This window comes from Pipistrellus hanaki, assembly GCF_964339955.1.
Source record: "Pipistrellus hanaki genome assembly, chromosome: 7".
Lineage (NCBI taxonomy): Eukaryota > Metazoa > Chordata > Mammalia > Chiroptera > Vespertilionidae > Pipistrellus > Pipistrellus hanaki.
Window position 1 is genome coordinate 14954436 of NC_140509.1, and position 17307 is coordinate 14971742.

The window sequence follows — 17307 nt, forward strand, 5'->3', positions numbered from 1 at the left end:
CTAGATGTTATTGATTTTTTACAACGAGGAAGGGAGAGAGCCAGAAACGTCGATGAGAGAGAAACATTGACCAGCTGCCTCCTGCACACCCCCTACCAGGGATGTGCCCGCAACCAACGCACATGCCCTTGACCGGAATCGAACCCGGGACCCCTCAGTCCGCAGACCGACGCTCTACCACTGAGCCAAACCAGCTTCAGCAATAATATTTTTTAAATTAAAAAAATTATCTTTTATATTGGTGTTTATATTCTACCACCTGAAAATCACTCCTTTTTTTTTTTTTTTTTTTTTTTTGTAGTAGTAGTAGTAGAAAAAGTATCGATATCTTTCCTTCTTTTCCTTTCTTTTGGAAGAGAGAAGTATTACTTCAGCTTTTAAAAGCCTTATGATCATTGAGATTAGGGTGTCTGAGAAAATGAATAGGAACAGATTCTAAAAAGAAAGTCTCCATTCACACTCAGAGGCTTATGCCAAAATCTGGAATCACACAAAATAATTCAAAGAGAGCTCATGGTAGATGAGGTGGGGGAGCAGAAAGGGAGCTATGGTAATCAGTTGAGAAATCTACCAAAACCAACTGCCAGCTATACTGGAAACAGCCCCAAATACCAGCTAGGTAAAGGTCTCTGACCTTCATTAGTCTCGGAATTTTCTTTCCTATAAGATACTCATGAAATTTATACTGTCATCAAAGTACATAGGATTAGTTTTCACTCATATCCATTACGGTACTTCTAATTTTGTTCATATAAAATAACCTTCTCATAGTATCACATGGTGGCTTGAATTGTAAGACAATAGCCAGGTACAGTTATGAAGACATGGAAACCGCTGAGCTAAGAGGAAGAGGTTCAGTTTGGCCTGCTTGGTTCAGTGATTTAGTATTGACCTATGAACCATTCGATTCCTGGTCAGGGCACATGCCTTGGTTTCTCGCTCCATCTCCAGTGTAGGGCATGCAGGAGGCAGCAATTCAATGATTCTCTCTCATCATTGATGTTTCTCTCTCTCTCTCTCTCTCTCTCTCTCTCTCTCTCTCTCTCTCTCTCTCTCTATCTCTCTCCCCTTCCTCTCTGAAATCAATAAAAATATATTTTTTATAAAGAAAAAAGAGGAAGAGGTTCAATTAAAGGTGAGAAGATTGAAAGCATAGTATTAAATTTGATCTTTCTCACCCAAGACAAAAGCCTTTGTTATATATATATTTATGCTTAAATGTGACATTTTAAAAGCAATTTTAAAGAATAAAACTAGAAGCCTCATGAGGAGGTACTGTCTTTGGAGATTTCCATAGTTGGAGACCCTTTAGGCCAATCCATGAATAATACAATGTCATTCACTACAGCACTTGCTCTGTGGCCTCCAGGAACTGTGTAGGTGAATAAAAAGAAGTATGAAGGAGCAGAGTTCCACCTGTTCATCTGGGTTTTCTCACAGGGCCCCTGTGGCCTGTCCTATGTCCCATTAATGATTTCTCAGCACACAACTGAGCCTATCTAAAGCCACCCCAAATTTCACAAAGTTTCAGTTTCCAGGTGATGGTCTGAACAGTTTTCACACAGCCTCAAGGAAGTGGTTGTATACTTGAATACAAAATTAATTTGGATTTTGGGGAGCCGAGGGGAGAAGTTCAGGTTTCCATTTATCTCACTTCCCCCTGGAGACAACCTTTCCAAATAGATCTGCACAGATGTGAGGCTGTGAAAACCTTCTCAACCTTCCAGAATGACACCACACCTCCCAGTGTGGCTGCAAACCAGAATGAAAAAAGCGACCCCCTCTCCCCATCCATGATATCTCAGGAGACCAAAGCCAAACCAAGTTCCAGGTGTGAGTCAAGAATCCCCATGGAGTAGCCATGAGCTGGGGTCTTTAGACCCACGGTTAGAAACTACGCTTTGGAAATCTACTATGCTTATATTTCAAATCAGAGCTTTCACCTAAATGTCACCTTGTCAAATTTGAAGTTTAATGCAAACAACAGCTGTGTGTGGAGCAGAAGTCACCAAGAGACAGAACACGAATAAAATTAAGGATGCCAAATAAAATTAAGGATGCCAAATAAACATATTTATGGTGTCAGTTGCTGAATATGTTCCCTGACCAAAACTTAACCTTTTCATAAAAGGTTGCTTGTACATCATAAAAGATCAAAGGCATATCTTTAATGACCATAGCAGGAAAAAAGGTAACATATTCATGAATTAGTATTTTGCTTTCATTTGTCAAGGTTGAGACTTTGCTCTTGAGCAAATACAATTTTGTTTGAACTACCATTAGCTGATCTGAGCTTAACATACTCTATATAGAAAGTCATGATGATACCTGTCATGATGATCAAATAAATAATTTTTTTCTGGACTAATTATTAAGCCTCAAAAGAGAAGTATAAGATAAAAGTATAAGATCAGATAGACTGATTTAAGCTGGCCAGACTCCATTACTAGGCTTTTATCTTTAACAGCTACAGAAGTAAAAATAAAAAATAAAAACAAGTTATATCAATTTAGCCTGTCTTTCAGATAATTTTGTGGGGGGAAATAATTCAAATTGGCTGTTTGTTTACCTCAATAAGTCAGTCAATGCAATCAACTCAGTTGATAGTAGCCTAGTAATGAATGCGGAGACTCTTTTGGAAAGACTAATTTGAATAGTCATCAAATTAAAATTCTAGAATAATGACCATTCAATTGATTTTTAAAGAGATTCTAGTTGATTATGTTAGTTATTTATTCAAAATGGTTTCTTCTGCATTGTATCTTACTTTGTGGAAGGTGAAAAAGACATAACGAGATATCTACCTAACTCTTGCCAAAGAGGCCCTGCCATCAGTGGAAGGGGAATCAGTCAAAACCAATTAAAAGCAGCCATAGAACTAACACAAATAAGCACACGTATTTGTTGTTAATATTTTTCAAGATTTGAAAGGCAAATGGAACCAGTTCTTATGTAAGCAGAGGCTGCTTCATTGTGCCTCATTTAAGTCAGTTTTAGTAGTTCAACAGGCTGCAATGACAGATGTCACCCCCACACAGCCCATGGCATCCATACACCAGACCTCTGATAACAGAACTACTAGAAGAAAAGCTAATCCACTGAAGACAACTCTCCTACAAACACTCATTCACACATGTTACAGCTACCCCACCCATCTTCAACTCCCACAGTGAAAGCTCAGCCGCTTTGAAGCAACAGTTAAGCAGGAACAGTTCCACAGGGAGGTCATTTCTGGAAAGCACTAAGACAAGCCACCCCTTATCTTCACCAAAAAGAGTGCTTACTAGCAGGGTGGAGGCAAGACCCATAATCTCATGCAATTGCTAGCAGGAATGTTAATTACTGCAATCTCCTGGGAAGACAATTAAAAAATATGTAGAAAGTCTTAAGAAGGTCCACCATCTGTTTGAGCCAATAATTCAACTTATATTAATCTATCCTAAGAAAATGGCCTAAAATACAGAAAAAAAAATTATGATCAAAGATGTTCATTAAAGTATTATTTTATGGTATTTTTGAGATTTGGGAACCATCTAGATGTCTAACAATAGGGGAGGAGATAAATGAATTAGGTAAAATCCCACATGGAAATGCCATGCAAGCAGCTACTGAAAACAATATTCACAAAGATTGTTCACGTATATGGAAGTTAGTTAAAACGTTTGGTGAAGCCGAAACCGGTTTGGCTCAATGGATAGAGCGTTGGCTTGGGGACTGAAGGGTCCCGGGTTCGATTCCGGTAAAGGGCATGTACCTTGGTTGAGGGCATATCCCCAGTAGGGGGTGTGCAAGTGGCAGCTGATCGATGACTCTCTTTCATCGATGTTTCTAACTCCGTATCTCTCCCTTCCTCTCTGTACAAAATCAATAAAATATATTTTTTTAAAAATGTTTGGTGAAATTCTAAACATAGGATGATCCCAATTCTACAAATACATGCATATAAAAAAGACTGAAAGGAAATAATAAAAAATATATTAATAGTAATTTATCATTTGCTCATACTAATGCGTGTTATTTTAATTTTCTCTTTTTATACTATTCTGTGTTTTCCAAATATTTTATAGAAAGCACATACATCCAAGAAGCCATTCAAAAAGTCAAGGCAGAGGCTCACTTATTTTCCTGCAGACTCCACAACCTACATGTTGTTCACACTTGATGTACATCCTAGGGATGACATCTTGCATTCTACATCATGCCTATGCCTTCCTCAACCTTGGCTTTGACCTTCAGCCTTCTCTGTTTATACTGAGGTAACCTCTCTGGCAGCTACCTCTTTCCTGTGAACCATGCCTTTCACCAGGAAGACGCAGGTCCATTTCCTGGTCAGTCTCCTCCTGGCCCAGCCTAGTGGAGTCCTGGTACTGATTTCAAGTTACCCTTGAAATCAACAGGTATCTTAAGACAAACTACCAAAGAATAGGGCAAGGAAATATAGCTTGTGAATGAATTCCACAAACGTCTTATAAATACAGTGGACCTCCCTCCCCTTGAAAACCTGGTGCTATACCAGGCCCAACTGTAACTGACCTCTTGGGAGGTCCCTACGGTGACAATCATCCTTACCATCTGTGCAGAGTGTTCCTTTTTGTGGCTATGAGTGCACATTTGCAGACTAACATTTCAGCCCCATGACTCTGTAAGGTGGAGAGGTCAAGTGTTCTTCTCCTAATTGTACAGATAAGACATGTTCAACCCAGAGACCTGATCCTCAGGGCATGCTCATCTGCGAATAGTGACAATAATACCCCCATGTTGTCGGGATTAAATGAGATAAGGTACACAGCGTGCTGAGCACAGCGTCTTCAACAGGGGCAGCATTCAACAAATGCCAGCTCCGGGGCTGTCACATCACTGGGAAGCTCAAGGTTACATAGCTGGGAAGTGACATGCCAGAAAGGGAATCCAGGCCTTTCCATGCCAAGTCCACGCTTTTTATACTTGTAAGAGCAGTATTCCCAACCCTGTAAGAGCAGTATTAAGGCACAGACCATGCCATCAAAGAACGTAGAATATCCTGTAGTAGGCATGTCTCAATCACTTGAAACAATAAAGCTGTTATTCCCACGAAGAACTAAAGCCACAGTAATAAACACTAGGATATAGCTCTCCAATTGCACAATTCTTTTGTCCAACAGCCGCCCTTACAATACTTTCTTCTGCATACATTCCAAAGCTTAGAAACCCTGAGTCTCATCCTTGTTTTAAGTGAGCTGAGTCTGGAGAAATCAGATTGAGAAAATAAAAACCCTTTCCACCCTGACTACAAACAGTATTTTCCTGTGGGCATTCTGAAATGTAGGAGGTTTGAGCTATTTTGGGCGTGTCTGTTTCCCTGAGGGTGAAGGGTGAGGACTCCATTTACTAGGCACCTTCGATGAGGCAGACGTGTGCTGTGCCTGTTTTATGTTATCTGTTTCACTCCTTACAACCTTACAACACATGTATTTATCACTCCAACTATCCAGAGATGAGAAAACAAAGTCTCACAGAATTCAAGTGACATGTCTAAAACGAAGAAACTGATTCCTGACTATGGGTCCTCCACGTTAGTGCCCACCCTGGTTTCCACTCCCTGAACTGCAGGCTCCCGCAACATGGACACCCTCAGGGGCACATGCACCAGGGACTAGTGGGCATCAGCTGCTAAGGACAGGCCACCGTCTGAGTCAATCCTCTTGGAAGTATTCCTATTCTAAAAGAGACCAGGCAAGCGTGATTTTAACCCAAATCAATGATAAAATTTAAGATATAGGATGCGAGAACTTAAGAATAGGGATGGTAAGAAGTCATCTGGTCGGCCTCTTTTCCAAGTGACAGATTTACTAAAATAAGGAAAACCTGGGAGGGGCCTTGACTTTGCAGAGGTCACACAACAAATCAGGTGTGAGTCCAGATGAGAGCCAGGACTCCTGACTCAGTCTGTTCTCTTTTACAGCATCAGCCACAATCATTCAAACACAGGGTAAAAAAAAAATAAAAATAAAAAATAAAAAAAAAATTCTGGGATAAACAGGAATTATTTCAGTGTTGTTAATTCTGACTGGTGATTCAGAGTGCAGGTCAGACTGCCTGAGCTTGAACCCTAATGCACCTCTTCCTAATTGTGCAGCCTAGATATGGTACTTACGATTTCCCTTGAGTTTCTTATCAAGTATACTAGAGGACGAGCCTGTGCTCTCTCACAATCCCGGACCCATCAGGGGATGTCGGAGAGCCAGTTTCAACCCAAATCTGTGCACCAGGCCTCTAGTATGCCTACAGATCTTTGGTTAATCTCTTCCCGCCCTCCCCCCTGACCCCTTCCCTCTGAGATGCATCAGTCTGTTTCATGTTTTCATATCTGCATTGAGCATCTGCTTCCCGGTGGTCAGTGCATGTCATAGCTGCTGGTCGAACAAACAGTCGAACGTTTGAATGGTCGAACAATCGCTTAAACTTTTATATATATATATATATATATATATATTAGAGGCCCGGTGCACGAAATCGTGCACTGGGGACAGAGTGTCCCTCAGCTTGGCCTGCACCCTCTCGTAGTTCAGGACCCCATGCTCCTTACTGTCCGCCTGCTTGCTGCTCCTTAGCGCTGTCATTGGAGGCAGAAGAGGCTCCCACCACTGTTGCTAAGCTCACCAGCCTTGAGCCCAGCTTCTGGCTGAGCAGCGCTCCCCCTGTGGGAGCCCCCCTGACCACCAGGGGGCAGCTCCTGCATTGAGCATCTGCCCCCTGATGGTCAATGTGCATCCTAGTGACCAGTTATTCTAGTTGTTCTGCCGTAATTGGTTGCTTAGGCTTTTATTATTTAGATAGATGAGAATAACAACAGTGTCTGCCTCATAAAGTCATTTTGAGAATCCAATGTGAGAATCTAGGTAGAGCTCTAACTCCTTGTGCTCACATAAACACTAAATAAACATTAGCTATTACTATCATAATTGAAATTATTTTTACTATGACAACTTCTAGTACCGATAATGACAGTTAATCCTTTCACTTTTGGGAAAGAAGATGGAAAAAAACTTCTTGCTATCAAATTATCTTCCTCTTCTCCAAAGGCAGCCCTAACAGTCTCAGGAATGAAGGTAAGGTGAGTAGAAGGTTAGCACCAGGAGTGAAGAAATTAAAAATAAAAGTGGCTTTGAAAAATGAAAGTGCATACTGAGCATTTTCATTTGATCTTCAATGTCAAAATTCCCTATCTTTCTCAAACTTACTCTTTCTTGTATACTTTCTTTCCCCTACCCAGTTTTATAGAGATTCAATTAACATATAACATTGTATTAGTTTTAGGTATACAACATAATGGTTTTGCCATATCCTATATAATAAAAGTGTAGTAGTATGCAAATTGTCCCTTCAACCAGGAGGTCATCCAGGAGTTTGACCAGGGGAGGGAAGGAAGGGAGGCCCCAGCTGGCAGCAGCAGCCACTAGGGACCCTAATAGTGCATGAATTTCGTGCACTGGGCCTCTAGAGTGTGTGTGTGTGTGTGTGTGTGTGTGTGTGTGTGTTTGTGTATTCACACATATATAACATTACATATATATTTTATATATATACTAGAGGCCTGATGCATGAAGATTCATGCAAGAATGGGCCTTCCTTTCCCTCACTGCTGGCATACAAATTTTAGAATTGTTTGTTCTATTTCTGTGAAAAATGCCACTGGAATTTTAATAGGAATTGCATTGAATCTGTAGATTGCTTTGGGTAGTATGAACATTTTAACAACATTAATTCTTCCAAAACATTAGCATGGACTATTCCATTTATTTATGGATTCTTCAATTTATTATTTTATAAAGTCTTCAAATTCTTTATTTTATAAAGTCTTACAGTTTTCAGTGTACTGAAACTTCTTGGTTAAATATATTCCTGGGTATTTTATTCTTTTTGATGCAATTGTAAATGAGATTGTTTTCTTAATTTTGCTTTCTGATAGCTCATTATTAGTGTATAAAAATGCAACTAAGTTTTGTATATCGATTTGTATCCTGCAACTTGACTGAATTCTGTGTGTGTGTGTGTGTGTGTGTGTGTGTGTGGTCTTTTGGGTTTTCTATATATAACATTTATAATATTGTGTTATCTGCAAATAGAGACATTTTACTTCTTCCTTTCTGACTTGGATGCCTTTAAATTTTTTTTTCTTGCCTAAATGTTCTAACCAGTACTTCCAGTACTATGTTGCATAAAGTAGTAAGAGTAGCTATATTTGTCTTGTTCCTGATCTTAGAAGAAAAGCTTTCAGTTGAAATTCCTTATCTTTCTCAAACCTACTTGTTCTATTTATTTCTAACCCAGTTAAAAGCCTGAAGGTATCTAGGCATCTTATCCTTCCACGCCACCATCACTTGGTGACCTAGTGCCATTGAGTGTCCCTATGAAATGGTTCTCTGTAGATCTCTCTCTTTTCCTATTCTCCCCGGTTCAGGCATAATTCATCTCCTCTAGTCGTCTGAAATCTGAGCTCATTTCTCTTTACAATCCCACCTACTCAACACCTCCAAAGTTACTTTTGCAAGACACAAATTAGATCAGATCATCTCTCCCCATAAAAACGTCCGGCTTCTCCTCATTAGGTTCTAGTCACAACCCAAGCGAACTGAAATCCCTCCTCCCCTGCCAAACTCCCCTACCACCTCCCCGTTTCAGAACACCTACGTGTTTTTTGAACATGACCTTTCCCTCAAAGTGGACTGCCAACTCCCTTCCGTTGAGAACCCCTAGTGCCTACTGGGATCCAGTCTACATGAGAACTCTGAAGGCTCTTCCGGATTCTCTGCAGCCTTCTTTCCCTGGGCGCCCACTGAACCTGTTCCTGTTTCCATGAGACGCTCACCAGGCTGATCATTATCACTTACTTTCTTATCCTTTTTTGTGAGACTGATTTCTGAAAGGCCTGGGCCTCCTTCATTCAGTGTCTGGCGCAGGGCCTACTGGCGCACAGTGGATGGCTGACAAACAGCTGTTGATTAGCTTAGTGGATGGTACAGGCAGTATGGGAAACGAGACCACAGCAGCTCTCAAAGTTGGTCTCAGCAAACCTAGTTTCTGCAATGTATATATGACCAGCTGCAAACGATTATTCCAGTGGTTTTTAAAAGTGTGTGATATCCACCTGCTAATGACAAAGCTCTTAAGTTTCCACTTACGCCTACTGAATGTTCCTCCCTGGAGACTGCCACGCCCTCCAAGACTCGGTTGGATTCTGCAGGCTCTGTGCACACAGGCATTTTGAAAGCTCTTGGCATTCTGTAGCTTTCCTTGAGAACACTTTTTCTCCGCCCCTCACAAAATTCAACTGGACTCGGGCACTAGGTGACCAGTTAATGCAGATCTGATTTGCAGTGGATCTGAAAGCAAAGTGCACCTTGCATTTCAGCCTCAATGACGGATGGTACTTAATAGCTACGAGGCTAAAGAAAATCTATGTGTGGACTGAAAAGCAGCCAAATGTCCACTTCCCCTGCCTTGTTCATCCGCCAGCGCTGACCTGCTTCGTGATCCTTTCCTCCTAGCTTCCAGGTTGTTCCAACTCCCTTGTGTCCCCAAAATGGAGTGGGCAGTTAGCAAGGGTTGCCTGGTGCCTGCGATGCATTTGTCCGGTGTTTTGAAGTTGATGTAATATGTGTGGAAGTTGACTTACATTATTTTAAATGTCCTGCTTTCCCCAAAGTTGCCCTCCGTGTGACAGGTTAAGTGTGGTTCTGCTGAAGGGAGGGAGAAGGGCGGGCTGAAAGGCTCTGGCATCCTTTCCTCTCCAGGTGCGGGGCTGGATGTTAAAGCAAGCCCAGAAACTTTTGTGTTTTTTTTTTGTTTTGTTTTGTTTTGGTTTGGTTTTCTTTTTTAGGAATACAATACTTAAAAAAAAAAAAAAAAAAAAAAAAAAAAGCTTTGGCTTTTGAAGTATCCATTGCACAAGTCTGTGGGACACTGAGGAGATTTAAAGCATGCACTCTGCTCCGTCGTTTATTTTTGGGACAAGAACAAGACGGCAGCGCCTTGGAGAATCAATCATTAACTAAAAGTCAAACCGAGACACCTTGGAAACCAGCGAGACCCGGAGGCGGCAGAGGGATCAGGCGGCTGAGATCTGCCTGCTCCCTCCGGTGGTGGGTGACTTCCAGAGCGAAGCATCCCACGGGCAGGGCGCACTCGGCACGCTGCGCTCCCTTCTATTGCACTTTTCCAACTTGGAGTTATTTTTAGATGACCCGAGCCCGCTAATCCCGAGGAGGACAATTCCCGCTGCGCCTCAGAGCACCTCCGTCCTGCCTGGAGCTCTCCTTTAAGCGCCGGGAGAGGAGCCTCCCTCCCGGGCTTGTCCTTGGCTCTCTGAGCCCGGCCCCCGGCCTCTCCCCACCTCTCCACACCTCAGTCCCTGGTACCGCGGGCGTCTTTCTTTCTTTACCCGCCACTCGCGCACCTGCTGCTGCTCCGGAGAAGGCAAAGCCCGGGGCCACTAGGAATGGGGAGGAGGCTCTCCGAGACCCGCGCCCTCCAGCAAGGGGGCAAGGGAGACCTCGGTCCCCCCACCCCCGCCGCCTTGGGGGGCCTGTAGAGGGATCCGGAGATTCCCCTACCCCCGCCGCCCCCTTTGCCCGTGCCCTCACCGGATCGCGCTCGCCCGCCCCCGACTGCGGTCCCGGGCCTGGCCGGGGCGCCCCGCGCAGCCCTGGCGGGACCGGTGCAGGGGCGAGCGGGCCGGCGCCGTTACATAACCGACCTGCTGGGCGTCCGCGCCGCTGGCGGAGACGGAGACGGAGGATGGGCGGCCGGCGGGGGGCGGGGGCCGGGACTGCCGGGCGCGGCGCCGCTTGCTCACCTGCCGCCGGTGCGGGCGCGCAGGGCGGGCGTGGTGCCCGCGGGCCTGGGTGCGGGGGGCCGTGCGCCGCGCGCCCCGCCTGCCTTCCCGTGTCGGGTCCGTCCCTCCGGGGTCTCTGCCTCCTGCCCGCTCCTCTCCACCACCTCCGCCTCCGGCACCGGGACAAAGCGGCTCCGGGGAGGGGCCGAGCGGTGGCTCTCGCAGGAGCCAGCGGGGATGGGCGCGCCCCCAGCTCCGACTCATCGGGCCAACCTCCAATCAGACCCCAGGAAACCGAAAGCCCCCTCCTGGCTTCTTCTCCTCTCTTCCCACCGGAGCCGCCGGAGCCCTGCCCGGCCCCCCACGCTCCACCTCCGGGCGCCCTCTCAGCCCCTTACCTTCTTTCCACGGGGCGCGGGCAGGGAGCTGCGGGGGCGAAGACCCGCTGGGGATCCAGCGCAGGAGCCTGTGCACAGAGTCCGGCCTGGGCCAGGAGGGGCTTCCCAAGGTCCCAGCCCGGGGAGGGAGAGAAGAAAGGAGGGGGGGCTTGGAACTGGAACTGGGGAGGGGGCTGATTCCGAGGCGCAGGGTGGAACTGGGCAGAAGAAACTGGCCGAGGAGCAAACTGTGCATAGGGCGTCCTGGCCAGAGATTCTTAGGAACGGACTGAGCCAGCCCATTCACCCCTCCCTTAACTGAGGAAACGTCCGAAAACCCCTGGAAGGTCCTGGGGTTCTTGCGTGGTGGGCGCCGGCGTCCTCTGGCTGGAGCCCTGCGCCCGCCCCGCCCGCGTGGCTGAAGGTGCCCTGCGCGCGGGCTTCGCAGCTCTGCCAGGAGTGGCAGCCACCAGACCTGGGACAGAAGGGCTTCAAGGACTCCCCTTGTGTGAGAGCCCGTGACCCGAGGAATGGGAAGCTGGTGTCATACAGGAAACGGTTGCATGTGAAACAGAATCTAGGGTAGATCTGTTGCTCCACATGTGTAACCCCAGCAGAAGTCTCTGCTTTACAAAATAAAGCCATTCAGACTCAGGAGGAAGCCCGGGGTTCATGGGGGCCACCATATGGGCAGGGCTGAGTCTGCTGGCAGGAAAATGTCCAAGATCATAATAGAGAAAGTGTGGGGAATGGAAGAAAGAGAAACCTGAGTGAGGAAATGAAGAATAGATTTAAGTCAGTTTTGTTTTCTGTCATCTTTCTCATTGCTGCATAACCAAGGCCTTCTTTCCTTTCCTTTTTATGCCTTTCTGTTTCCAAAAACAATATTAATATTGGATTGAAGCAATGTATAAACTTCACAATTATTCTTCACTTGCTCAGACAACACATTGTTTCCCCAAGGTTCACAAAGAAATGCATCCTTTAAAAAAAAAAACACAAAAGAAAAAAAAAAAAAAAACAGACACCAAAAGGTAGACCTTAGCTCTTCTCTCTGATTAACTTGCATTAATGTAAATAAAGACAGAATTTCAGAGTTGAAAGTGAACCTAGACTCCTGCTCTCCCAAACTTCTGCTGAATGTACAAATACAGAAATAGCAGCTGATTTCGAAAAATTACACTAGTCCCTTTTAATCCACCATTTTGCTTTCCACCATTTCAGTTACCTATGGTCAACCATGTTCCAAAATGTTAAGTGGGAGGGTCCAGAAAAAAACAACACCAGGATTCACAAGTTTTAAAGTGTCTGCCATTCTGAGTAGCTTGATGAAATCTGCTAGTGGGCTCTGTGCTGTCCACGGATGTAAATGATCCCTTTGTCCAGTGTATCCGGGCTGTATACCCTACCCAATGTTATGCTTATAGTAGCCAGCATGGTTATCGGATCAACTGTCAAGGTGCCACAGTGTTTGTGTTCAAATAACCCTCACTCTACTTAACAAGGACCACAAAGTGCAAAAATAGAGATGCTGGCACCATTCAGATATGCCAAAGAGATGTAAAGCACTTTCTCTAAGTGAGAAAGTGAAAGGAAAGAAAAAAAAAATTTTAACACTGAGGTCCCTAAGATCAACTATAAGAACAAATCTCTCCATGAAATTGCCTAATTTGTAAATTAAACTCTACCATAGGTGTGTACGTATGGATGGAAAAAAAGATAGTTTATATACGGTTCAGTATAGTGTATATAGGGTTCAGTAATATCTATGGTCTAGAGCAGGGGTGGGGAATGGCCGGCTCATGGGCCATATAAGGCCCTCAAAATCATTTGGTCTGGCACTGCCAAGGCATTAGGGATGAGTTAATTACATGTTTGACCAAATGTAGCAGGCTAATTTTTAAGTTGATAATATTATATGGCCCATGAATGATGTTATAAATATCCAAATGGCCCTTGACAGCAAAAGGTTTCCCACCCTTGGTTTAGAGCATTCACTGGAAGATCTTGGACCATATCCCTGCAGATAATGAGGGTCTATGGTATTTTTTTTAAATATATACAATTGTTTGAAAGGGCATCCTATTATTGAGCTCAAACCTGCCTTCTTAGGATTTCCTATCATTGATCTAGTTTAATTTCTGATGCCATGGAGACAGAGTCCAATTTCTTTTCCAGTTGATTGTCTTTTAAATATGAGAAGATGGCCTTCATGTCTCACTCACTCCAAATCCCTCACTCTGAGTAAAACATCCTCCATTCTTTAAACAAAATCCCACTCTTAGTAATTGGTAGAATCTTTACCAACTTTAAGGCTTTTTCTTTAAATAGGATCCACTTGGTAAATATATGTTTACAAATAAAATTTTCTGGTTATATTGATAGAAGTAATATATTTATTGTAGACATTTTTAAAAGTTAGGAAAACAAGATTCAGTATGAGGATTAAATCTATACTAATAAAATGATAATATGTAAATTGGTTAGGACACCATCACAGTAAGGACTGAACAGCAGGCTGCATGGGGCAACACAGCCAGCAGGGGGCAGTGAGGGGCAACCAGGCTGGCAGAGGGGGCAGTTGGGGCTGACCAGGCTGGCACAGGGGGCAATTAGGGGCGATCAAGCTAGTGGGGGGGGGGGGGTGCATGCAGTTAGGGGTGATCAGGCAGGTGAGCAGTTAGGAGCCAGCAGTCCCAGATTGTGAGAGGGCAGTCAGACATCACCCAAGGGGTCCCAGATTGGAGAGGGTACTGGCTGGGCTGAGGGGACCCCTCCCTTCCCATGCATGAATTTTGTGCACCAGGCCTCTAGTAAAGTAATATGTGTAAAGCACTTAGCACAATGCCTGGCCCACAACAACACTGTGGCTGTTACAAAAAAATTAACATGATCATGCCCCAACAAGTACTCTTTTTTTTTTTTTTTATAGACATTACTTATTAGAGTTTAAAGTTGCTACAAAACTGAACGAAAGTTTCAGAGATCGCCCCTGCTCCCATACACACATAGCCTACCCCATTGTCAACACCCTGCACCAGAGTGGCACCTATGTTACAATAGCTCCCATTGTTGCATTATCAACCAACCTCCATTTTCTACATTAGGATTCACTTTAAGTGTTTACATTTTTGGCAAGTGCATACTGACATATCCATCATTACAGTCTCCTGGAGGATAGTTTCACTGCCCTAAAAATCCTCTGTGCTTCTATTCATACTTGTCTCCCCACCACCCCCCGGCAACCACTGATGTTTTCATTGTCTCCATAGTTTTGCCTTTTCTAGAATGTCATATAGTAGGAATCATACAGTATGTAACCTTTTCAGATTGGCTTCTTCCTCTTAGAAATATGCATTTAAGTTTCATGTGTTTTTATGGTTTGATGGTTCATTTGTTTTTAGTGCTGAATAATATACCATAGTCTGGATGTATCATAATTTACTTATCTATTCATCTACTAAAGGGCATCTTGGTTGCTTTCGAGTTTGGGCAACCTATAATAATAAAAGCATAATATGCTAATTAGGCCAATGTCCTTCCAGATGATCTCAGGATGAAGCCAGGGCTGCATGAGAAGCCTGTGTCCCGGGTACCAGAGGGAAGCTGGTACCAGCAGCTGGGTGGGGATGGGGAGGAGGAAGTCCTACTCTTACAGAAATTTCGTGCATTGGGCCTTTAGTTATAAATAAAGCTACTATAAACATTTTTGTGCAGGTTTTTTTGTGGAAATATTTTTAATTTATTTGGGTAAATATTAAACAGCATGATTGCTGGTTTGTATTGTAAGAATGTGTTCTGTGCCTTGGACGTTACACCAAAAGATCTTGGGTTCAATTCCCAGTCAGGGTACATATGGAGGGTTTGATCTCTGAGGCATGTACACGAGGCAACAGATCAATGTTTCTTTCTCACATCCATGTTTCTCTCTCTCTCTCTTTTTCTCCTTCTCCCTTCTTGTTTCTCTAAAACCAATTTTTATTTTATTGATTCCAGAGAGGAATGGAGAGGGGAAGAGAAATAGAAACATCAATGATGAGAGAGAATCATTGATCAGTTGCCTCCTGTATGTCCCCTATTGGGAATTGATTCCTGCAATCTGAGCATGTGTCCTGACCAGGAATTGAACTATGACCTCCAGGTTCATAGATTGACACTCAACCACTAAGCCTCACCAACTGGGCTAAAATCAAATTTTTAAAAAGAATATGTTTTTAAGAAACCACCAAAATGTCTTCCAAAGTGGCTATACCAGTTTGCATCCCACCAGCAATGAATGAGAGTTCCTATTGCTACACATACTCACCAGTATTTGGTGTTGTTAATGTTTTGGAATTTCGCTTTTCTAATAGGTGTGTAGTAGAATCTCATTGTTGTTTTAATTTACATTTCCATAATCACACATGATTATGTTGAACATTTTTTCCCTTTGCTTATTTACCATCTATATATCTTCTTTGGTCAGGTGTCTGTTTTGATATTTTCCCTTTCTTAACTGGTTGTTTTCTTTTTGTGCTTATTGTTATTTTAAGAGTTCTTTGATATTTCAAATAACAATTTTTTATAAAACATATACTGTGCAAATAATTTCTCCAACCTGTGGCTTGACTTCTCATTCTCTTGACAGTGTCTTTCACAGAGTAGAATATTTTACTTTCATAAAGCCCAGCTTATTGATGATTTTTTTTCCTTGGTTGTGCCATTGGTGTCTTATCTAAAAAAGCTTATGATACCCAAAATCATCTAGACTTTAATTCTATACTAGAGGCCCAGTGCACAAAATTTGTGCACTGGGGGGGAGTGTCTCTTGGCCCAGCCTGCACCCTCTCCAATCTGGGATCCCTCTCACAATCTGGGACTGCTGGCTCCCAACTGCCCGCCTGCCTGCCTCCCTGATTGTCCCTAACTGCTTCTACCTGCCAGCCTGATCACCCCCTAACCATTCCCCTCCCAGCCTAACTGCTCCCCTGCCAGCCCAATTGCCCCCACCTGCCTTCCCCTGCAGGCCTGTTCACCCCCAACTGCCCTCTCATGCAGGCCTGCTCACCCCCTCCCCCAACTGCCCTCCCCTGTTGGCCTGGTCCCCCCCAACCACCCTCCCCTGTAGCCCTCATTGCCCACAATTGCCCTCCTCTGCTGGCCATCTTGTGACCACAGGGAGACAGCCATTTTGTGTGAGGGCATGATGGTCGATTTGCATATTGCCTCTTTATTATATAGGATTATATTCTAAGAGTTTTATAGTTTTGCCTTTGAACACTTGGGTTTAGGATCCATTTTGAGTTAAGTTTTATAAAGTGTGTAAAATCTGTGTTTTCATCATAGGTTTACCTAATTCAATATTCTTGGCTTAGCGGAAAATTTAATTGATGAAGTGACCCTACAAGGATTTTAGATTTTTCAAAGATACATACTCAGGTGGATTTTTTTTTTCAAAGAGAGAACTTCAGACTCTGCTTCCTCAGTAGAAGAGATTATAGGGATCTAAATTTGTGATGAAATTTGGACATTACATATCACTACTAGTAAGACAAAACATCAATATTAAATATACTTTTAAGTGGTTATATAAACTAATGTATCTTTATAATACCCTTTGAGCTAGGTCAACTATTATTTTCATTTTACAGATGAGGAAACCAAAGCACAAATAGATTATCTAGCCCCAGGAAGTTGAGCCAGAATGGAACCTAAATAGCCTGGTTTAAGATCTGTTGGGGTCTTTCATGTAAGAAAACACAGTCATTTTTAAAATTTATTTATTGATTAAGGTATTACATGTGTGTCCTTATCTCCCCAGTGTTCCCTCTCCCTCCTCCCTTCCCCCCCACTCATGCCCTCACTGCCCTGTTGTCTATATCCATTGGTTAGGCTTATATGCATGCATACAAGTCCTTTGGTTGATCTCTCCTCCTTACACCCACCTTCCCCTATCTTCCTTCCCTCTGAGGTTTGACAGTCTGATTGAGTCATTTTTAATGGCCAGAGTGAGTGAGGCCTTCTTCCTCAGTGCCTGGTAGCACTATTTTACACATTCCTAAAGAATGCCTGTCACATATTGTTTGCAAATTACTTGATGGATGGCACACATAGCTTGTCCTATCTGTACTTTTAATA

General features: G+C 43.6%; 1 protein-coding gene across 3 annotated transcripts in view; it reads right to left on the minus strand.

The window, feature by feature from the left end:
* Window positions 1-11694, minus strand: part of RCAN2 (regulator of calcineurin 2) — a 223897-nt gene extending 212203 nt beyond the window's left edge. Inside the window, exon 1 of one of the 3 annotated variants that reach the window (XM_084889845.1) lies at window positions 11212-11694. In XM_084889845.1, the coding sequence (XP_084745971.1) occupies window positions 11212-11446 (235 nt within the window). In that variant the 5' untranslated portion in view covers window positions 11447-11694. Of the gene's footprint in view, window positions 1-10735; window positions 11041-11211 lie in introns of those variants that run through there. The other 2 variants (XM_084889847.1, XM_084889846.1) reach the window with 2 other exon arrangements.
* Between the last annotated feature and the right edge of the window lie 5613 nt (window positions 11695-17307).